Source organism: Macrobrachium nipponense, chromosome 40 (assembly GCF_015104395.2).
Source record: "Macrobrachium nipponense isolate FS-2020 chromosome 40, ASM1510439v2, whole genome shotgun sequence".
Lineage (NCBI taxonomy): Eukaryota > Metazoa > Arthropoda > Malacostraca > Decapoda > Palaemonidae > Macrobrachium > Macrobrachium nipponense.
Genome location: NC_061101.1, coordinates 48,157,694 through 48,182,142, shown reverse-complemented (window position 1 = coordinate 48,182,142; position 24,449 = coordinate 48,157,694). Strand labels below are relative to the sequence as shown.

The following is a 24,449-nucleotide window of genomic DNA, read 5'->3' as shown; positions in this document are numbered from 1 at the left end:
GGCATTACTTGAGGCTTCTGCAGCGTCTCCTCCTTAGGGCCCTAGCTGCAATTTCTTTCATTCCTTTTACTACACCTCCGTTCACATTCTTTCTTCCATCTTACTTTCCTCAACCCTCTCGTAATAGTTGTTTCAACTGCTCTGAGGTTTTCCTCCTGTTACACCTTCCAAGCCTTTTTAGTGTCAGTTTCCCAATCAGCGCCGAATGACATCATAGATCCCAGCGTTTGGCCTCTGGCCTAATCTTTTCCATAACCTGTTGACATCTTGGGTGACATTTAAAATGGTTCCCTGTCACTGTCGGATGTGTTCCCGACTCGTAAACTGTGATCCGAGGCATGTCATTAAAATGGCAACTGTTGTTATTATTGCTGTCGTGTTAATGTTCGTTGTAGCCGATTCCCGTGTTTTGAGATGTTGAGAGTTCATGGATATTAAAGAATTACCCGTCCGCCTTACGGACAAGTTACCTTTTCTAATAATACAGAAACTGAACGTTTTGTCAATAGGTTTTAAATACCCCTCGCGCTTGCATTTGAAAACCGATGTTTATTGTATGTGAGTCACCAACCTGAAGTGTGCTCAGTGAATTATTTGGTGAGGGCCTGAGTGAAAGAAGTGTTATCTGCCGTAACAACAACAACAACAACTGGAGAGCTGAAGGAGACTACTTTTTAAATCTGAATTGTTGGGTCAGATACGTTTTTGGTTGTTTTAGTTATTCTCGTCATTTGCAATTAGATTAACGTAGAAATAACCATTCACACAAACGAGACCTCCGATAATTAGTCCTTTGATTGATTTATGTTGACTAAAACTGGCGCCACATGATCTTCAGTACAGCTTCCAAAATGTGTAGGTTCTCACAAAGTACTTTAGTAATGAAGCTTAATAGTCTTGTTTCCTGTTGGGCTGTAAGCGCTGTTTATTTATATATTTGTTTTTTTTATGACAGCTGACATTTGGTGTGATAGTCCAAACCAGTTATTCCACACCTATGAATAATTACCCTAAGTGGGTATTTGGATACTCTGTGTGGGTAATGGAAGGCCAATGTATGATTTATAATTTGTATCTTAAAATTTCGAAATTGGACAAAAAACATCAAGCCTTCTTCATGATTTTACTCTAATAAAAATTACCTGTTTATTTCATTATAGATTAATAGAATCTGTACTACTTTCATTACGTTTGATGATGTGGGGACGCAATCTTGAAGAAGTCAGTAACGGGTAATGTAATAAAAAAAAAAAAGGGTTTGGAACCACAGGGCTAAACAAATGCTTTTCAGAAATTCTTGGCTGGATTGAAATTGTTCACGAGAGGTCATTTATTGGTACAAATTATCAACAAATATGATGAGAAAACGAAGTACACTCCTGTTTAAATTCGCCGGTTTGCAATTGTAATAATACAACATATGCCAAGCAGCATATGTTGTATTATTATTATTATTATGATTATGATTATTATTATTATTATTATTATTATTATTATTATTATTATTATTATTATTATTATTATTATTATTCAGAATATGAACCCAATTTGTACGGAAGTAGCCCACCATATTGACTTGATATTCAAGCTCACAGAGGGATTATTTTTTTTTCTATCACAGTCATTCTATTCGACTGGTTGCTTGTTAAGAAATCCTTAAAACGTGTATTGTCAGTATTGATTATGATTAAAGATGAAAAAGCCCTGGAAAGGTAAGCTGCTGTATTTGATGTTACCGGGCAGCTCTCTTTGTATCATTCATATAAATATTGTATAATATTCACATATATATATATATATATATATATATATATATATATATATATATATATATATATATGCATGTATATATTTATGTGTGTGTATATATAATATATTATATATATATATATAGATATATATATACATATATATGCATATATATATATATATATATATATATATATATATATATATATATATCTATATATATATATACTTATTTGTTGGACTTCCAGATTTTTCCTTTATTTAAACTTGAATTAGGCTCATTTGACTTTGTGGGGCCAATATTAATTTTTCTTAAACATCGTTAGTTTTAAAAGATTTGGTATAGCAGTCTGTGGTGTGTCCCAAGCATGCAAATAAATGGGGTATGATGCTATCGTTTGTAACAGGAATATAATATCCCATATGGTTATGTAATCACAAGTTACGTGTTGTCTTCTTATGTTAATTATAAGTTACATTGTGTCTTCTTTTATTACACTTTCCGGTCATGTTGGAGTCGGTGTAACTATGTAGTTTCCTGTTCTAGAGTATCCTAGAGATGTCAAAACTACGTATCAAGGTTTTAACAGATGATACATTCAAAAAAGCCTCCAATTGTGGCGTGTTTTAGAGATGTGGTCAAAGGTACATGCCTTAATTTTAACAGATGATACATTGTGAAACATTCACATTATTTCTTTGACATTGTGTTACTTGATGCCTTCACTCTTCCTTCCTCCAATGTCAATCTTGTAGGGGACAAGCACCTCAGCCGTGTGTAAAGAAGTGTGGACAGTGGAGGTTAGTATATTGGCACCGTGACCTTGGCACTGGCACTGTGCACTATTGTTCAGTACACTTGACCCTTCCATTTGACGAAACCCAGTCATTTTGTTTTGCCCCTCTTGTGATATCCTTAGCTCCACAGAGAATTATTGTTTCTATTTATTTATTTATTTATTTTTGGTTGTCAGACTTTTCTCACCCCTTAGGAGATCTTAAGTGTGCATTAGCATTCATGATCTGTCATATCCATCTGCATATGACGGTGAAATGACTGATAATGACAGCTGTGTCATGAGTATTTTGCCAACACTTGTAATTTCTATTGTTCATTACAATACAGATATATCAATTCACTGAAGAATGAGTTACATGTTTTGAAGTAACTGTATTGGATATAATAAAAGACTATGTTTGTGAAACCAAGCAGTTCTTATATCACATACAGTATACTTGTATGGATGAAATTTTATGAATATATTAAAATTTTTCATCTTTTAAAACCTTGTTGGGCATCTGTCGCACACAAAAGATCTTCAGATACACTGTTTATAAATATTATAACCATAGAATATTTATTTAACGATACATTAGTTATGTTTGTCCTTGTTTTGGTTACGTAGAGGAGTAAGAGGGTCCAAAGCTGGTGAATTTTTTTTAGTGCAGTAGCAGGTTGCTGTAGAGGGAATATTTAGTAAAGAGTTTTATTACCATTTGCTTAAAAACAGATTTTTTTTCTCTCGAGCCTTTTAGCGTTTGTTATTCTGGGAGTACTGGATGTCGATCTATTCTCTTTTTTTTTTAACTGAAACAAACAAGATTCTGGAAAATGTTGACGCACCTTTTCAACTCTCTATTCATATGTGGGCATCTAGTGAAAACGAAGATGGTATTATATATTTCTAAACCGTTTTAAGAATGGTCGCTTTTGTGATGTAAGTATTACATAAATAGATTTATATTGAACAGCGGAGGTGTTTTTGCCTTTTTAACTTGATGAAATTCTTGAAGAGGTCTTTATCTAAGAATTTTTGTGTCTAACTTTAGCTGCTTGTAAACATCATAAAATGAATTTACTTTTTTGCAGTAAAATAGCATTAATATTATTTATTTCCTAACAATGAGATGGCAGGTTTTTGAACTCCTCATTCGTTAGGATTGTAACTAGAAATGTCAATTATACCAAATATAATGTCGAGGCGTAATCGTGTATTTTGTATTTGAATTTCACTTTCGTTTGTCGTTGATTAGAACTTGACAAAAATGTTGGAAAAATGTCGTGGTATTGTCGTTGAACAGTGCTAAACTTGCATCTGCAAGTAATACTTTGAATCTCCCTAAGTGTTCATCATAGCAGTGGCTTTCGTTTTACGATAATATATGAAAAGGCTTTGGAATAATTCTGTCTTAGCAAATGGTAAAGAAGACTCGTACAGTATTTGAACCAGTTAACCGATATCCCGTGTTTTTGCATTACCAGGAAGTTCCTTTGTTATACTGTAGATTGAAATGTGTATCTCTTAGGTGCTATTAATTGATTGTGGTTATTAAAAACTAAGGCATGATGTAACACATCCTTCCATTAGACACGGCCTGATCACCCCAAGTTCCATTACCAGTTGATAATATCCTTCTCATCCGATAAATGGCAATTGGCATGTGGATTTTGAGTGCAGTACTATCCTACCACCGATGTTAATCATATTTTCCCTGTCAGATACGATGTGGAATTTTGAATATTTTTTGTGGCAGATGATGTGGAATTTTGAGTGTTTTTCCTCACTGACTATATATAATTTATATTTCAGTCATATTTTCGTTTCGAGTTCAAGGGCTTAGATGTAGGTAGCCTATCATTTGACATATAGGTACTTTTGAAATGTAAAATTTGACAAACTTTGAATAACTGCCACATACACGCCGTTTTTAGATGTCTGCATAAAATTTTACACTGCAGTTCTCACAGATCACCAGAAAGCCTTACATTGCATTTTCATTTCACAGTAGCTCTGGACTGATGAGTGATAGTTATTCCCCTTTTGGAGGCTTCAGAACACACCTCTCATTTGCAGAAACTTGCTTGATCGCTTCGTCTCTTTACTTCTTTGGAAAAGATATTTTTGCGCTGTATCTGTCAGTCCATATATCCATTATGCTGGTTACTGTTCATGCTGGGTACTTGAGAGTGGCATATCAATACGTTTGCCAGTACAATCTCTTTATTTTTGTTTTTATCTGGTCACTAAATGAAGAGCACTTTAATGCTGTGAATTAAGTTCCCCATTCAACATTTTTAACGACTAATTTCCCGTTTAAAAACTATTGATATTGGTCTGTCCCATATCTCCTTCATTTTTGTAAATGTTAATACTTCGGGCTTGTGAACTGACTGACAGACAGACCAACTGTTGCATGGTATGAAATTAAGTTGCGTATGCATCAGAATTCATCTCCGTTGATATTATTTGCAATTGAATTTGTCACATACAATTAAATCTGACTGATGGTGGCCGCTTGTTTAGTGCTCTGTTTATATTCCTGGACTCCTCTTCAGTTTTTTGATCACTTTTATTTTCCCCCCCCCCTGGGCAACAGGACCCCAGTGTGGCCCGCCAGAGGGCCCTTCGCCAGCACTCGTTCTTCCAGCTTCACGTCCACCTAAAACGCGGCGAGGACCTGGTGGCTCGGGATGCGTGTGGTAAGAACCTCCTCTCATCCTCCTCCTCCTCCCACTACCAATCAGGAGACACTTCCTCCTTCAGGAGAACAGGTAGTGACCAATCCTCGCCAGGATTCGTTTCTGTTTATGGTTAGCTCGATTGCGATCGTAATGTGGCCTCATCCACCACCACCACCACCACCACCTACAGCTCCTCCTTCTTCACTTCCACTTCCTCCTCCTCCTCCTCAGGTGATGATGTTAACATCAACGAGAACTTTCTGTTATCTAAAGCATCATCACTGATGCTACTTATACACCCATACAGATAACTTCTTACGCAAGAAAATCCTTAAAAACACCCTCACCTCATTCCAAGGAACAGTGATGATGACTGAGGTTCCTTCTTCACAAAGTCAAGGCGCCTTCGAGCTCCTCTTCCACCACCATTTCTGTATCTAAGTCATCATCATCGATGCTACATCTACACTAACACAGTTAACGTCTTACGCAAGAAACCCCCCAAAACTCTCTCACCTTATTCCAAGGAGCAATGATGTGAAGGCGTCTTCGAGTCCCCCTTCCTCCTCTAGTGATGATGTTAACATCAACGAACACCACTTCTGTATATAGATTTCATCGTCACGGATGCTACGTCATCACACACAACACACTCATACACCTATTAACTTCCTACGCAAGAAAACAACCACAAACTGCCTCACTTTATCCCTAGGAGCAATGATGGCTGATGCTCTCTCTCTCTCTCTCTCTCTCTCTCTCTCTCTCTCTCTCTCTCTCTCTCTCTCTCTCTCTCTCTCTCTCTCTCTCTCTCTTCACAAAGTCGTCAGGCGTCTTCGAGGACGCCTCTGGACACCTCCTCCGGCGTCGCCCCCTGCTCCTGACTGCCTTCTCGTTGACCTGCCTTGGCCTCTTTTTATATATATTTTGTTCCTCTCCTGCATCGTCGTAGTTTTCTAATCCTGAGAAGCAGCAACTCGTAGTTCAGTATGTATCGATGGATGTTGTAGTTTGATAAGCTCTTTTAACCCTTCGGTAAGGTACTGATCACGTCTTCTGTAATGAAATATGATAAGTTCAGACTCTAAAATATTCTATAGATTATTTTGTAATTAGAGAATTGGTCATGTTGCATTTGCAGTTTTAAGAATTGTTTAGTCAGTCTGCCAAGAAATTATAAGTGTCTCGTGATGTTTTTAATAGAGATTTGAACTGCATCTTCATTAGTGTTATTTTTGCTGATTTAATAAATGTCTGGTGAAAAGAAATGTTTCTAAGTTGGTTATGATGTAAATTATGTTAAAATTCAGTGGTTATAAACATTTGGCTACTGAGCCAATATAACTGTAAAATTATAATTTCTGGTAATCAAATGATGTTAAAATTCACTGGTTATAAACATTTGGCTACTGAGCCAATATAACTGTAAAATTGTAAATTTCTGGTTGTCAAATGATGTTAAAATTCAGTGGTTATAAAAAGTTGGCTACTGAGCCATTATAACAGTAAAATTATAGTTTTCTGGTTATCAAATGATGTAAAAATTGAATGGCTATAACCAGTTGGCTACTGAGTCAAGATATCTGGAAAATTATAATTTTCTGTGAAGACTTCTTATTAAGAAACCGAAGGGTTAAAGGGACTGCACACTTAGAGAACTTAGAAATAACTAAGGCTTAACTTGAAACCTGTTCTCTTTACTCTTGTTGCTACAGTTTATCTCTTGCACGCAGTAGACTTTGAAATAGCATCTTGGATTCTCTTTTTGGTCGCTCAGCATTTAGTAAGGTATAATACGGTATTTCTTAGATTTTCTGTCTTCTATTTAGCATCAACATACATTTTGTCAGTTTTTACTTGTCACCGCAGTATGAAATTGGATGCACAGTTAATGGTTTTAAATTTTGCTGTTTTTTCAAGATATTTTTTTGTATGGGTAAACTTTTCTCAGGCGATCTGCCATTAGGTAGCAAGAATGGAGAATTAATGTAGCAAATAATTAATTTTTCGGAGCTGGATGGCTTCACTGCCTCTAGCGCCAGACATATGGTCAAAATTTTATATACGCATTCCATGAGTCATTTTCAAAGAAAATACTATCGTAAATGCTATAGAGTTGCTGTAAAAACCAACAGGATAATTTCATCTGAGATTCAGATTTCAGTACCACCGTGTCTGGAAGATGGGCACTTGAATATTGTCATTGTTCTTTGTAAAGTAAACCAACAGGATCACGTAAGGGGCAATCCTTAAGGACTTGCAAATTTACATATTTATACAGAAGGGCTGAAGGACTCGCCAAGTAAACCAACAGGGTCACAGTATCTCACATTTGGACAGGAGAGGCTTGACTGAAGGACTTGTATAGTAAATCAACAAGAGCCCCAGTGTCACATATTTACACAGACTTTGAACCGTCTTCTTGTCTGTATCTAGATTGAACTTTGTGACATTTGTCCCTCTGCTACTGATTGGCAACAACTATAGTTGCAAAATTTCAAGAAGTTAGTGTCAAGCTCATTAAGAGTTTACACGGCATTTTGCTAAGTGGCAAGATTCATCTCAAACATCATTATAGAAGAATTTATCAGAGTATGTTTGTTTTCATGGAAAAACAAGTTATATGTTTGGCAAATGGGCCATTTAGAAATGAAGTATTTGCGTTGAAGCCCGAAGAAAACTAGCAGGATGATTTTAGAATGAAAATGATTGGATCGAGGGCCCTGACGTATTCTCGCATTTGTGATGCATCGTAAACACAAATACTAGATCTCGGAATATATCTGCTCGTATTTTGGTAATTGTGCCTGCGGAATTCATGACACACTGGAGAAATTTGCTAATGTTCCATTTCTTCCTCTTCATAAAGTACTGCTTGTTCCCAATCGTATACCCAACTCTAATTCCAGATGAGAGCCATTGAAAATATTACTCTTTCATCTGGAGCATCATGGCGGTACAATTTTCTGGAGTTTTTGAGAGAAAGAATTTCTTTTGCGTCTGCCTCCGAAACAAAAGCAAGATTTGCATGGCGGTCGGAGAGACTGAAAGAATGATAGCAGGTGCTTCAATCCCGGATGGGTCCTGGAATGGGGGTTGGAATGGCACTAGAATGGGACCTGGAATGGGGTCCCGGTATAGGTCTCAGAATGGATCCTGGAATGGATCCCGGAATGGGATCCCAGAACGGGTCCTGTAATGGGACCTAGAATGGATTCCAGAATGGGCTCTGGAATGAGGTCCTGGAATGGGCCATGGAATTAGTCCTGGAGTAGGTCCGGAAATGAGATCCCAGAATGGATACTAGAATAGTCCAGGAATAGGTTCCCAGAATGAGTTCCCAGACTGGAGTTCTGGAATGAGTCCTGGAATAGGGCCCCAGAGCATCTTGATATGCATGGTAGAGAGTAGTGAATTCTACCTGGTATTGATATGATAAGAAGATATTTCATTTTAAGTAAATTCAAGTTGTTATGATTATATTTCTGCAGAGGAGATTAGGATTGGCATCAATACTGCATTTTGTATTCATGATTGCCATGAAGGAGAGAGAGAGAGAGAGAGAGAGAGAGAGAGAGAGAGAGAGAGAGAGAGAGAGAGAATATATGTAGTACATAGGACAAAGCACGTGTGATATGAAAATTTCTGCAACTAAGAAAAGCAATAGTGATTTTGTTAAGGATATTGAGAGAGTGAGAGAGAGGGACAGAAATATATTACACAGGACAAAGAACTTGTAATGCGAAGATATGAGAGAGAGAGAGAGAGAGAGAGAGAGAGAGAGAGAGAGAGAGAGAGAGAGAGATTACCTAGAACAGAGAATGAACAATGTGAAATGATGTGAAAATATGAATAGTAGCAATGGGAAAGATTAGATATTGTATGATGTACGACAGAGAGATGGCTGTAGAAAAAGAGAGTCCAAATTATTATTATTATATTATTCAGTAGATGAAACTTACTCATATGGACCAAACCCACCACAGGGGCCATTGACTTGAAATTGAAGCTTCCAAAGAGTTTGGTGTTCATTAAGAAGAAAGAGGAGATGAAGGGAAATACATAAAGAAGAAAACTAAATTAATAGGTCAAAATTTATTAAAATGCAAGGAGAATAGTATTAGGTTAGGAATGCTTTGCATTTTCGCTTGAACTAATGAGGTTCCAATTGCACGACCTCCTCAGGGAGGCTGTTCCAGAGTCCAACGGTGGGAGGAATAAAGGACCTCTGGAACTTTTGGGAAATGCGACAGCTTTATGTTTTTATTTTAGTTTATTAATTTTTTTTTTGCACATTAGATTTTTGGGTTTGAGGTATTAATGCCTCTGTCTGTCAATGGAGCAAGTTTATCGATTATTCTTTCAAACTTAAGCTTTTATTGAACGTGGGTGCATCTTATCTTCAGATTTCATTTTAAAGTTGTTGGCTGTCCAAAGTTAGTAGGTAAGTAGTTTAGATTTTTTTTATGGAATGTCGTTTCTACAGATACATAGATATTTTGAATGGCTATTGGGACGTTATAGATACTTTACCTTTTAATTGATTTTTGATGGTTCGAGGTGGTTTTTATTTTGAGAGAATTTGGTCACTCCTGAACCTTCTCTGGGAGTAAGTGTTGGAATAATTTCCAACAGATTTAAAAAAAAAACTTCTTGATTATGTTTTGGAATTATATTCTAAGGTTTAGATTAGAATTTCTAACTTAATGATTCTACACGTTGCATACATACAATACTGGCATTTGTTTTATTGTTTATGTGTTTTGATTTTAGTACTTTGTAAAACAGACTTCATCATTATGTTTTGGAATTATGTTTCAAATTAAATGCTTCTACTCATTGCATACATATGATACTGGATTATTTTCATTGTCTTTGTATGTTCATTGCAAGACTTTCTCTCTGGTGTTCCTTTTCATAATGAGTTATGTCAAACGTCCCCAGAACTTAGGTTTCCTTGTGTACGAACGAAACGAAATATACTTTATTTGTTCTTATTTTTGTTTCCGTCTTCAGTTTAAAGATTCAGATCGTATCCATTAGGTAAATGGGCTTTAAGTGTTCCATTAATTATTCGTTCCATTCATGACACTATAACGCACCCAATCTTAACAAAGGCAGAGTCTGTCTGACCATGTTACGATGTTAATGTCGATTCTTTCAGAAGTGGAATTTTATTTTTTTTCTGTTTTTTTTTATTATTATTATTTTTTTTATCTCCCTGGACTTTTGGCGCATTTTCTGTTGGGCACACCCAGAATGATTTTATTTTTTTATTTCTTCTAGTGTCGACTCATTCAGCGGTGGAATCGAATTTTATTACATTTAATATACTATTTTATTTCTCTTTATTTTTTGCTTTTTCCTTTACTTGAAACTTAAGCGCAATTTTTATTAGGCATACCCAAACTTGAATATTTTATTTATTTATTTATTTACGTATTTATTTATTTATTTTTTTTGAAGATGACTAAATTTATTTCGTTCCAACTACTACTACTACTACTGCTAATTACCGTTCGATTCCCTCACCAGGGACCAGCGACCCCTACGTGAAGTTCAAAGTGTGCGGGAAGTTGGTGTATAAGTCGAAGACCGTCTATAAGGACTTGAACCCAACTTGGGACGAGACCTTCACCATCGCGATAGAGGATGCTTTCGAACCCGTCGTCGTCAAGGTGAGATTATCGTCCTCGTCCCTTTTCCAGGTATATTCTATTCCAGTCATTTTGCTTCCAGAAATATTTTGTTCCAGTCCTTTTGCTTCCAGGAATATTTTATTCCAGTCCTTTTGCTTCCAGGAATATTTTATTCCAGTCCTTTTGCTGCAGTAATATTTTATTCCAGTCCTTTTTGCTTCCAGGAATATTTTTATTCCAGTCCTTTTGCTTCCAGGAATATTTTTATTCCAGTTTCTTTTGCTGTCAGAATATTTTATTCCAGTCCTTTTGCTTCCAGAAATATTTTATTCCAGTCCTTTTGCTTCCAGGAATATTTTATTCCAGTCCTTTTGCTTCCAGGAATATTTTATTCCAGTCCTTTTGCTTCCAGGAATATTTTATTCCAGTCCTTTTGCTTCCAGGAATTTTATTTTATTCCAGTTACTTTTGCTTCCAGGAATTTTATTTTTTTCCAGTTTTCCCTTTTGGACTTCCAGGAATATTAGACCTTTTCCAGTTCTTTTGCTGCCAGGAATATCTTATTCTAATTCTTTTTCCAGGAGTGTTTTATCCTAGTTCTTTTGCTTCCAGGAATATTTCATTCCAATCATTTTGTTTCCTGGAATAATTTGTTCTAATCCTTTTGCTTCCAGGAATATTTTATTCTATTTCTTTTGTTTCCTGTAATATGCTATCGTTATCCTATTTTTTCCCAGAATAATTTGTTCTAATCCTTTTGTTTCCAAGAATAATTTGTTCTAATCCTTTTGCTGCCAGGAATATTTTATTCCAATCCTTTCATTTCCGGGAATGATTTGTTCTAACCCTTTTGTTTCGAAAATTTTGCAATGTAGGCATTACTTAGTTTCTTCCTTAGGCCTCTGTCTGCAACCCCTTTCATTCCGTTAACTGTACCTCCATTCATATTCTGCTCCTTCCATCTTGCTTTCCTCAGCCCTCTCCTAACAATTGTTTCATAGGGCAACTGCTTTGAGATTTCCCGCATGTTACATTTTCCAAACCTTTTACCCTCATTCTCCCTTTGAGCGCTGAATGACATCATCGGTTGACCTCATTTTTCCCAAGCGATGGACCTTTGGCCTAAGTTCTTTATCCTGTTCTATTCTGTTCTTAAATATTTTTCGTCGATATTTATCCAGGAATATGATACTACCCACATGCAGCGATAAATGGAAATTTTAAGCCCATTTATATTAGGGTTGCATTAAGTCGATGTTAGACCAGACTTGTAACTCATCCGAAATTAATGAATTTACTACAGTGAAGTGTCCTTTAGCCTGATTCAAAGGAGGTTTTTATTGTTTGTTAATGAATCAGTTCATTGACACACACACACACGTCGTTAGTTAGTTATATGCATCAATATTTTAAGGGTAATTTGTAAACACTTACTGAAGAGATATGGAAAGTCTACCTTTTACTCAGTCGTTAAGAAATAACTGGCTTTAGCCACCCACTGTTCTGTGAAAGTTTAATACCAGGCAGACCATTGTTTCATATCTTTGGTTTTACAAGACACTTTCCACCAGTATCGGCTGTTTTATAGAGCTAGATTTTGAGTACATCCAAGAGAGAGGAATTTCATAGAAGATTCTCCTGTTTATAAAGTGGTTTAAAACGGATTAGCCTGTTAATTTTTTAAAAAAAAAAAGAGAGGCTTATTTTTTTATGCATGGTGAGGATCCCTAATGAGAAGATATTACTATATGCTACGTTGGTGGTTTATGTAAAGAAATCGAATGATCACGTCGAAATCTGTGGACATTTTATATTGAAACGTCGTTGGTATGGCAGGTAGTAACTAAAAGTAGGTAAGTGGGGCAACATCAAAGACAAGAGTTATTAGAGAGAGAATAAAATTGTTCTATGAATTAAAAAGCAGAAGAGAAGCAATTGGGCAAGTAACGATAGATTCCCTGAACATTGGCCTACTTTTAAATCTTGGAGGAGGCAGCCCTCACCTGGTAATATCTAATTCAGAATTATAGGAATCTCATCTTGACATTCCTAAGGTCGTGTTTGAACGATAAAGGTCAGAAAGGGAGTTGGAATTAGAAATAAGACCCACGAGAAAAATTGCCTCTGGAATGAAGAGTGAGGAAAGATAAGAAGCAACAGGTGTCGTCGAAGAATTGCGATGGCAGAGATCAGTGGAGGAAGATGAAATGACGCTCGGAGAAAGAAGCAGAGACGAAGAGAATGAAGAGCTATCCATTGCCCTCGTTTCCCGAGAAAATTGGATCGATTCAGATACGTTTTATTATCAGTCCTTTGGAAGAAGGAGCAAGGAGGGAATGGGGGTTTATGGTGATTGCCGTTGCGAAGAATTCTGATTGTTGAAGAAGTTCCTTTGGAAGATTTCAAGAGAGCGGCGAATGGAAATGTAAATCTGTAATAACGTAGATCAGTTTCCTTTCATTCAGTCAAGAATTGTTCAAGAAGAAGAAAATTAGGTTTGTGGCCAAGTTACTGTAACGAGAGAAGGATATAAATTGTTTAAGAAGAAAATAAGTTTTTTTGGCCAAGTTATTGAAACACAAGGGGGATAAGAATTGTTCAAGTAGAAGAACATTAGACTCTTGGCCAAGTTACTGTAACAGGAGGAGGACATGAATATTGTTCAAGAAGAAAATTAGTTTTGTGGTCTAGTTACTGTAACAAGAGGAGGACACGAATTGTTCAAGAAAAAGCATATTAGATTTGTGGCCAATATACTGAGACATGAGGAGGATAAGAATTACTTAAGAAATAAATTAGTTTTGTGGCCAAGTTACTAAAACAAGAGGCGGACAAGAATTGGTCAAGAAGAAAATTAGATATGTTGTCCAGATGTGGAAACAAGAGGGTGACAAGAATTGTTCAAGAATAATAATACTAAATTTGTGGCCAAGTTACTGAAACAACAAAAAGACAGGAATTGTTTAAGAAGAAAATTAGATTTGTGGCCAAGTTATTGAAACAAGAGGAGGACAAAAGTTAAGTAGAAAATTAGTTTCAGGGCCAAGTTACTGAAACAAGAGGAACACTCAAATTGGTTAAAATGAAAATTAGATTTGTGGCAAGAATTGTTTAAGAAGAAATATATGAGATTTGTGGCTAAGTTTTTACAACAAGGGGAAGACTAGAGTTGTTCAAAAAGAAGAAAAATAGAATTTGTGCCAAGTTACTGAAGCAAGAGGACAAGAATTATTCTAGAAGAATAAAGTCAGATTAGTGGCCAAGTTACTGAAACAAGATGAGGGCAATAATTGTTTAAGGAGATAATTAGATCTGTGACCAAGTTGCTGAAACTACTTAGAAGCTTTGTTTACAATTTATGATATTTTCCTTCTACATTTCTAAGAAGGTAAAGTTGTTGGCACACTATAGGAACAAATGTGTGGGTAATTTTGTCTGTATAACTCTTCAAGAAGTGACGGTTGTTATCAATCATTAGAATACACATCTTGTCTTGATAATATTTTCATTCTACATTTCTAAGAAGTGAAGGTTATTTTCAGCCTATAAAAGTGAATGTCTATAATTGATCCTTCTACATTTCCAAGAAGTTAAGGTCATTGTTGGACTTTAGAAATACATATATCATGATAAATTAAGGTTATTGTCAGATTAAAGGAAAATATATTTTGATGATTTTTTCTTTACATTTCTGAGAGGTTAAGGTTATTTTAAGGTTTTGAAATGAGTGTATTGATAATAATTTGCTTCTGCGCTTGTAAAAAGTCAAGGTTATTTTTAAGCTTTATAAACACAGATCTGGATCATTCTTTGTCTCTGCCTTTCCAAGAAGTTAACGGTTTTACTAGGCTTTAGATGTAAGTCCTCATGAATATTTTTGTGCATTTTTAAGAAGTTAAGGTAATTATTTATTTTTAGAAATAGAAATATTAATTTTGTTTGCATTTATAAGAAGTTAAGGTTATACTGAAGCTTTAGAAATAAATCTTTATCATTTTTCCTCCTACATCTCCAGGAAGTTAAGGGTATTTTCAGGAATTTCATCTGAAAACCTTGATATTTGTTTTCCACTTATAAGAATTTAGTTACCTGTCAGCCTATAGAGTTTATAAATGTGAATTCTGTATTTTTAGTAGTTCTAAATAATTATGTGACAAATAATAATTCGCAACTATATTTAATATTGAATTTGCTTCTGTCCCACACCTGAAAAATTACAATAAAGAAACTTTTGAAATATTGCATGTCAAGTTAAGTACATGACCGGAAAATTTCAAGAAGAGTGCTCAGTTATTGCTTGTCAAGTTCAAGTGTACGACACGTCGAAATCATTTCATTTTGATGATTATTTGGTACTATGCTTTCGAGTATATTGATATCTACAAATGAAAGGTCAGAGAATTGGAGTATTAATACATGGAACTTTCTCCCTGTGTAGGTTTTCGACTACGACTGGGGCTTGCAAGACGACTTTATGGGCTTGGCTTCAATTGATCTTACTACGCTTGATTTAGACAAGTAAGTGAAACGACTCCTGCATTAGCTGTCCAAGAATTTGTCCAAAGTTTTCTCCCGTTTAGATTCGAATTTATTTTAGAATCCAGAGTTGGGGGGGGGGGGCGTGTAGTGCCGTGGGTCCACGTGAACTTAAGGCCGCCACTAACGTTCAGTTATAACTTGAAGGGCTTTGCAGCGTTCCTTCCTTAGGCGCCTTAGATGCAACCCCTTTCATTCCTTAAAATGTTCCTCCTTTCAAAGTCTCTTTCTTCCACCTTACTTTCCTTAACCCTTTCCTAATAACTGTTTCACAGTGCAACTGCAAAAGGTTTTCCTCCCGTTACAACTTTTAAACATTTTTTTACTGTCAGTTTTCACTTCATAGCTGAATGACCTCGTAAGCACTGTCATTTGATCTTTGGCCAGAATTCTATTATTCTAGTCTTTGTTTACGGCAGTAAAGATGTTTTCATATCGAGTTGTAGGCAATTTTGCATCTTATGTTGCGGCGGTTTGAATTCAAATTCTGCATTACGTTGGATATGTATTTTTTTTGGTTGAATTTTCTTTTATCTAATACTTTCATAGTTTACATTTTATCTTATTATTTAAAAAGTTCCTTCCCTATTCAATAAATCTCATAGAAATTATGAACAGCAGGCGCTAGCCAGATTGGTTTAATCACATATTCCAAGTGTTCTAAGTCGACTAGCAATATTTAAGGCTAAGTAATGCATTAAACGATCCTTACCTCTTACAGAAACTGTAATTTCCCATGTTGCACCATTGGACTGTTGAACAGTCTCCCTACTGAGGATACTGTGCAATTTGGAACCCCAGAACAATTCTCCTTGTATTTTGATATTTCGTATATATATTTCTAACTATTTATTTATGAAATTTGCTAATCTATATTATTCCTTTTGTAGTAACTGGTATCTTCTTTTTATATTTCCCATTACCTACTGTCAGTTCTTTCAGATGAACACCATATTCTTAGAGTGCTTGAATTTCAAGTCAATGACCCCTATGGTGGGCTTGTTTGACAGTGATAGAATTCATCTTCTGAATAATAATAATAATAATAATAATAATAATAATAATAATAATAATAATAATAAACACCAGAGAGAGAGAGAGAGAGAGAGAGAGAGAGAGAGAGAGAGAGAGAGAGAGAGAGAGAGAGACTTGACATTGTTCTTACCTTAATGGGCACTGTTGAACCGAGGCTTTATCACTTGTATTTACTCTGAGATTTGAGATGAGAAGTGGAAAACCCTTGCAGAAGGAGAATCGCCTCATATCTGGCGACATTGCAGGAGCCTCTCCGCCTAATTGTTTGTTGCAGGGTCTCGCACCAACGTATTGCACGATTCCGGCAATATGTTGCTTCGTTGCAGCTGTGTAAAACGCAGGGCATTCACTCGGCAAACGTCTTACGATCCATTACATTTGTTGGTGTAAGTGTTACTGAAGGTAAATTAGGATGAGCGCCATTCTGGCATTATTATTATTATTATTATTATTATTATTATTATTATTATTATTATTATTATTATTATTATTATTATTATTATTATTATTATTATTATTTATTATTATTATTATTATTATTATTATTTAGAAGACGAACCCCCATTCATATGGAACAAACCCACGGGGCCATTGCATTGACTTGAAATTCAAGAAGTTCCCAAAGTCTGTGTTCATTAGGAAGAAGTAAGAGGAAGTCATGGGAAATACAGAAAGACATCATTTATCAGAAAAGCAGATATATAGAAATTTAGTAAATAGATAAATAAGAATGTGAGTAAAGTATTAAAATACAAGGTGAGTGAATTGTAGTAGGGTAGTAATGCATTGCATGTTCGCTTGAACTAATGAAAATCCAACTGCAAGACATACAGTCCATCGGTGTGTAATTTACTAACAATATTATCTATTTATTATTTTTTTTAATCTATTTTTGTTTTCTTTTTGATAGGTTAAAGCTCTCCTTTCTGTATTTACCTTTACATGTGTTACTTTTTTTCCAATGAACACATTCTTCGGAAACTTCTTGAATTTCAAGTCAGTGGCCCCTTTGGTGGAATTGTTCCATATGGATAGGGTTCACCCTCTAAATAATAATAATAATAATAATAATAATAATAATAATAATAATAATGCACCTTCATTCATATTGGCTTTCTTCCTTGTTACTGACTGCTTTTAATCAGCTCAGTGGTTAGGTTAAACTAAGATATACTTTTGCCGACTGCCCACCCTCTCCTAACAGTTGATTCATTGTGCAAACTGTGAGGTTCTCCTCTTGGGACACCTTTCAGTTGTTTTTTTTACTGTCAGTTTTCCTTTCAGCGCTAAATGTCCTCATAGGCCCCAAATTTGGCCTTTGGCCTAAATTCTATATTCCATAACGATAACTTCGGCGAATTGACTAAAGGAAACTGATTAGCCTCTGGGTGTGTCGTTAATGAGACGCTAAGTCGCTGGGGGTGTCATTATAGTCAATATGTCTCGATAATAATGTTCAAAATTCGTCTCATTATCATTTAGGTCTCAATAATTTATTTATCAATTAACTCGACCCTGATTCAGATGAGAAGGCGGCCCGTTAGTAGTTAGCATTTTCAAAATATGTGAAGTTAGTAACGGTGCTGACAGACTAACAGTTATTATTATTATTATTATTATTATTATTATTATTATTATTATTATTATTATTATTATTATTATTATTATTATTGCAGTAGATGAAGCATATTCATATGGAACAAGCCCACCACATGGATCATTGACTTGAAAATCAAACTTCTGAAGAATATTAAGGAGTTCGTTCGCAAGAAGTAACAGAAGGTAACGGATAATTCAGGAGAGGAGAGGCCCATTAGTAGTTAGCATTTTCGAAATATATGAAGTTAGTAACGGTGCTGACTGACTAACAGTTATTATTATTATTATTATTATTATTATTATTATTATTATTATTATTATTTTCAATCACAAGTCCCCCAATTCGACTGGGTGGTATTTATAGTGTTGGGTTCCGGGTTGCATCCTGCCTCCTTTGGAGTCCATCACTCTTCTTACTATGTGCGCCGTTTCTAGGATCACACACTTCTGCATGAGTCCTGGAGCTACTTCACCTCTAATTTGTTTTTTCTTGATTCCTTTTCAGGATCCTTTGGGATCGTGCCTAGTGTTCCTATGATAATGGGTACAATTTCCACTGCATATCCCATATCTTTCTTATTTCTATTTTCAGGTCTTGATACTTATCCATTTTTTTTTTTCCCTTTCATTCTCATCAACTCTGGTGTCCCATGGTATTGCGACATCAAGGAGTGATACTTTCTTCTTGATTTTGTCAATCAACGTCACGTCTGGTCTTATTTGCACGTATCACCCTATCTGTTCTGATACCTAGTCCCCAGAGGATCTTTGCCTGATCGTTTTTCTATCACTCCCTCAGGTTGGTGCTCGTACCACTTATTACTGCAAGGTAGCTGGTGTTTCTTGCACAGGCTCCAGTGGAGGGCTTTTGCCACTGAATCATGCCTCTTTTTGTACTGGTTCTGTGCAAGTGCCGGATATTCGCTTGCTATGTGGTTATGGTCTCATTTTTCGTATTGCACTTACTGCATATGGAAGAGATGTTATTTCCATCTATCGTTCTTTAGATATATCTGGTTTCTTAGGGCCTGATCTTGTGCCCGCTGTTATCATTCCTTCATTTCCTTCTTGAGCTCTCCCCTCTGTAGCCATTGCCATGTGTCATCGCTGGCTAGTTCTTTAGTCTGTCTCATGTATTGTCCGTGCATTGGTTTGTTGTGCCAGTCCTCTGTTCTGTTTTCTCATTCTACTGTCTCTGTATATTTGAGGGTTTTTTCGTCTACTTTTATCAGCCCTTCTTCCCATGCCTCTTGAGCCCATCGTCTTCGCTGTTTTCAGATATTGCCCCAAGTGCTCTGTTCTCGATGTTGATGCGGCCTCCTCTATGCTTAGTAGTCCTCTCCCTCCTTTCCTTTCGTGTTATTTATAGTCTGTCCGTATTTGCTCTTGGGTGTAGTGCTTTGTGTATTGTCATATGTTTCCTCGTTTTCTGGTCTATGGTTATTATTATTATTATTATTATTATTATTATTATTATTATTATCGCAGTAGATGAAGCATATGCATATGGAACAAGCCCACCACATGGATCATTGACTTGAAAATCAAACTTCCGAAGAATATTAAGGTGTTCGTTCGCAAGAAGTTACAGAAGGTAACGGATAGTTCAGTTATAAGAAATACAGAAAAAAAAAAAAAAAAAAAAAATTAAGAAATGAATAGAAATAAATAATTTAGGTAAATATATTTCGAGCGCTTCCTTCTTTGCTCCTGATCACTGGTAAAATATGGACGTAGCGCCTCAGTGGCGTGCTTGGTATGGTGTTCGATTCTCGGTCCATTCCACTGAGGAGAGAGAGATGTGTATTTCTGGTGATAGAAGTTCACTCTCGACGTGGTTCGGAAGTCACGTCAAGCCGTTGGTCCTGTTGCTGAATAATCACTGGTTCCATGCAACGTAAAAACACCATACAAACAAACAAAATATGGACCTAGGATGTCTTACAAGAGTATATATACACAAAAACATATGTTTTTGTATATATACTCTTGTAAGACATCCTATGTCCAAATTTTACAGTGATCCGGAGCACAGAAGGAAATGCTCGAAATCTATGGTTGCAACGTTAAAATAGTGTTTTATGCCCTTTTATCTTTATATATATATATATATATATATATATATATATATATATATATAATATATATATATATATATATATATATATTATATACTATATATATATATATATATATATATACAAAGCTGTTGAATGCTTAACCTACGAACAACATAAGAAACCCCCGTAATAGGGGGTTGTGGCGGGTAATACCGCCAGTACACCTCTCACGGTGCACACTAGGTTCTTTGCAGCGTCCTTATTTATGCTCCGATGTGCAACCCCTTTCATTCATTTAATTATTATGATTATTATTATTATTATTATTATTATTATTATTATTATTATTATTATTAATGGTGCTGTTTTTGTTGTTATAATTGCAGAACTCAGGAAATCATTCTGCCGCTTCAGGAACCGGGGAAGTGCACGTACATGGGCGTCCTCTACCTCGGCCTCACCCTCCAGCCGAAGACGCAGGAGGAGAAAGAGCAGGTAAGTTCAGGGCAGAAATTATTGGATAAGATTTTACTTTTCACCAATGTCGCATTGTGGACTTTGAATATGTCATTACTCTATGTTTCAGCGTGTGATTTTAGCGTTTTTATATGTGAGTATGTGGTTTGAACATTTTTCTATGTTCTAATGATCAAATCATAGCATTGTGGACTTTAATATATCATTACTCTGTATTTCAATGTGTGATTTTAGCGTTTTTCTCTGTTTGAGTATGTGGTTTGAACATTTTTCTATGTTTTAATGATCAAATTATACATTACGCCATAGGTAAACCTCCAAGGCACATCATAGAAAATGGCCAAAGCACACATCAAACCAGAAAATGTTCTGATCACACATCATAGGAAACTTTTAAAGCACACATCAAAACATAGGAGGTCGTTCTGAGACCACATCATAGGATTTCCAAGTATACCACACATTGAAACATTCTCAACACACATCATAGGAAAACGCGGGAAGCACATATTAAAACATAGAAAAACGTTCAAAGCACACATCAAAATATAGCGAAACGTCCAAAGCTCACATTAAAACGGGAAAATGTTCAAAGTGAACATTAAAACTTAGGAAAATGTTCAAAGCACTCGTCAAAACATAGGAAAATCAGTATTCAAGTCCAAAATTCAGTAATATATGTAATTTAAATTAAGATAATACCAAGCAAGAAGTCCCCCGTCAGTTCGTGACGTCTCGCCGAAAAGGTAAGGTCTGTGATATACTATTTTAAAGTTTCTTCGTAACGCCTAAATTGACGGTTTCTTTTGATGGAATTTCTTGTACCGAATTTCTTCGCGTACGTTTTCTTTGGTAGTTGTTGATAGGGAAAACCGACGTCTTCTTCGGGTTATAGAGAATGGGAATTTCGAGGTAGACTCGTATGTTATGATGGTATTTGGGCGTCTGTGTTCGAAATGTTTACAGTCAACTCTCTCTCTCTCTCTCTCTCTCTCTCTCTCTCTCTCTCTCTCTCTCTCTCTCTCTCTCTCTCTCTCTCTCTCTCTCTGCCATAATCGAAGTTTTCTTTACCATAGAGTGTTTGTTAAAGGGTTATTAAGGAAATGTAACAGTGTGTACACAGCGTTCCCCAGTCAAGGTGTAAAAACGTGGTGTATAAGTGTAACGATGCCAGTATGAAGATCTCTTTGTCGAAGCGAAGTGATAATCAGTCCAAGATGTATTGCCTGAAACACCCATGTATTATTTCAGTAAAGAAATGATAATCTTGAATATATTTAGCATGCATATGTATATACATACATAATATGTTATATGTGTGTGTGTATATATATATATATATATATATATATATATATATATATATATATATATATGTATAATATATATATATTATATATGTATATATATATATATAGTATATATATATATAAGATTATATATATTATGTATATATATATATATATATATATATATATATATATATTATATATAGATATATATATATATATAATATATATATATATATATATATATATATTTATATATATTACAGAGAAAAGCCATCCTCATCAGATAACACTTTATTTTTAATAACGCTTTCCGTGACGAATTCCAATTCGCATTATCAAGGCTAAAACTGTATTTTGCGAACATTAACAACTCAAAATAATTTGTGGTTATGTGCAATGTCAACTGCTCCTTATGAAGTAAAAAAAAAAAAAAAAAACAAAAGCAACACATTCGAGGACAAGCGTAATAATATTATATATATATATATATATATATATATATATATAATATATATATATATATATATATATTAAAGAGAAAGGAAAACCATTTGCCCAAACTACGCTAAAAACGATTTTACAGAGGACGGTTCAGTGTTGAACGACGGTACAGTCTTTTTGTTAATTAAGGATTCTAAGATGGTAACGCCTTTGTTGTTCTGCACTTGGTCTGTACTTGGCCTAAGTTGGACAAAATCCATGGTGTCAATATAAGTTTACATTAATTTTGAATGACTGCGTATAGTTCAGGATTAGACGACCAGCTCTATCTGTTCTATGGCAGATGGTCCAGTGGGAATCTATGCGGACCTTCAGCACCCCCTAAAAATAGGGTCTCATTTAGGGTCACATACAACTCGGTCCTGTGCTTCCGTCCAGCGTCGTTAACAAATGCTCTTGCCCGAGATGTGATCGCGGGATATACATATATGTAATCGGGATGCCCGTAGGGGCTGTTGAAGGTAGCATAGATGAGGAAGCCTTTTGTATGTTAATATAATATATATATATATATATATATATATATATATATATATATATATATATATATATATATATCTATATATATATATATATATATATATATATATATATATATATATATAGTATATATATAATATATATAATATATAGATATACACATATAGAAAAAATATATATATGTATGTATATATATATATTATACTATATATATTATATATATATATATATATATATATATATATATATATATATACTTGCATTAAGCTACAGATGTCTTCTAATATCCATTCGATCTGCATCGGAATTAATAGTTTTCATATATTTTAATCGAAGGGGAATTTTTTTAGGCGATAATAATTTCGTTCCTGTCGTGGATTCGAACTAGCGCACAGAGGAGAAATCAGGAATTCAGTGACGCCTAAACCGACCAGGCCTGATTTCTCTTCTGTGAGCTGGTTCGAATCTACAAGACGGAATTATTATCAACTAAAAATAATTCCCTTTCGGTTAACATATATGAAAATATATTAATTCCGAGGCGGATCGAATTGGATATTAAAGGACATTTGTAGCTTAATGCATGTATATGAATCACGGTGGTGTGATAACAACTGCAATTTGCTATTTTAAGTTCTTTTTATATATTTATGCCAGTTGATGTCGTGAAGTATTTTCCAAAGTGAATGTCGTGCAATTCGAACTTCAAAAGTTCAATTCGAACTTCAAAAGTTCAATTCGAACTTCAAAAGTTCAATTCGAACTTCAAAAGTTCAATTCGTACTTCAAAAGTTTAATTCGAACTTCAAAAGTTCAATTCGAACTTCAAAAGTTCAATTCGAACTTCAAAAAGTTCAATTCGAACTTCAAAAAGTTCAATTCGAACTTCAAAAGTTCAATTCGAACTTCAAAAGTTCAATTCGAACTTCAAAAGTTCAAGCGAAAATGGCAAGCATTACTACCCTAATACTATTCTTCCTTGCATTTTAATGTATTTTTATCGATTTATTCATTTATCTTTTTCTGCTTTAATAAGCAAAATCTCTTTCTTCTCTATTCCCCATTCCCTCCTCTTACTTCTTCCTAATGAAGACCTTAATATCCTTTGAAAGCTTCTGGAATTTCAAGTCAATGGCCCCTGGGGGGGACTTGTTCGATAAGGATTGTGTTCGTCTTCTGAATAACAATAACGATAATAATTAACATACGCAATTCACTTCTTATACAACAACTAAAATATCAAAAGGCGTCTTGCAACCTACTGCTATTCTAACTTGGGACGCGTAAACTCTTTTTCACATATTTATATCATTGTGACGTCTGGCTGCTCATTCACGTGCTGGCACTCTGCACTCTCGTCTCTTGGCACTTCTATGATGCCACTTACAAATATTGGCACTTGGAAAAGGTGCGTTCAGATGAGTTGCTTCTGGGACTGTTTCAGGTTTCGCGCGGAATCACTAGTGCTGGACGGAACGGCCATTTTTGTTTGGGAGTCTGTATTATGATGAAATGAGAAAAAATGTATTAATATGTACGTATATAAATTTAATTACAAGTATAAATATAAAATATATGTTATATATATTATATATATAATATATATATATTATATATA

The 24,449-nt window shown here is 35.0% G+C and overlaps 1 protein-coding gene across 4 annotated transcripts in view; it reads left to right on the top strand.

Moving 5' to 3' along the window:
* Nucleotides 1-24,449, top strand: part of LOC135212135 (multiple C2 and transmembrane domain-containing protein-like) — a 252,696-nt gene that overhangs the window by 49,288 nt on the left and 178,959 nt on the right. The window contains exons 6-10 of one of the 4 annotated variants that reach the window (XM_064245545.1): nucleotides 2,506-2,550; nucleotides 5,128-5,230; nucleotides 10,748-10,890; nucleotides 15,290-15,369; nucleotides 20,468-20,576. In XM_064245545.1, the coding sequence (XP_064101615.1) occupies nucleotides 2,506-2,550; nucleotides 5,128-5,230; nucleotides 10,748-10,890; nucleotides 15,290-15,369; nucleotides 20,468-20,576 (480 nt within the window). Of the gene's footprint in view, nucleotides 1-2,505; nucleotides 2,551-5,127; nucleotides 5,303-10,747; nucleotides 10,891-15,289; nucleotides 15,370-20,467; nucleotides 20,577-24,449 lie in introns of all 4 variants that reach the window. The other 3 variants (XM_064245543.1, XM_064245546.1, XM_064245544.1) reach the window with 3 other exon arrangements.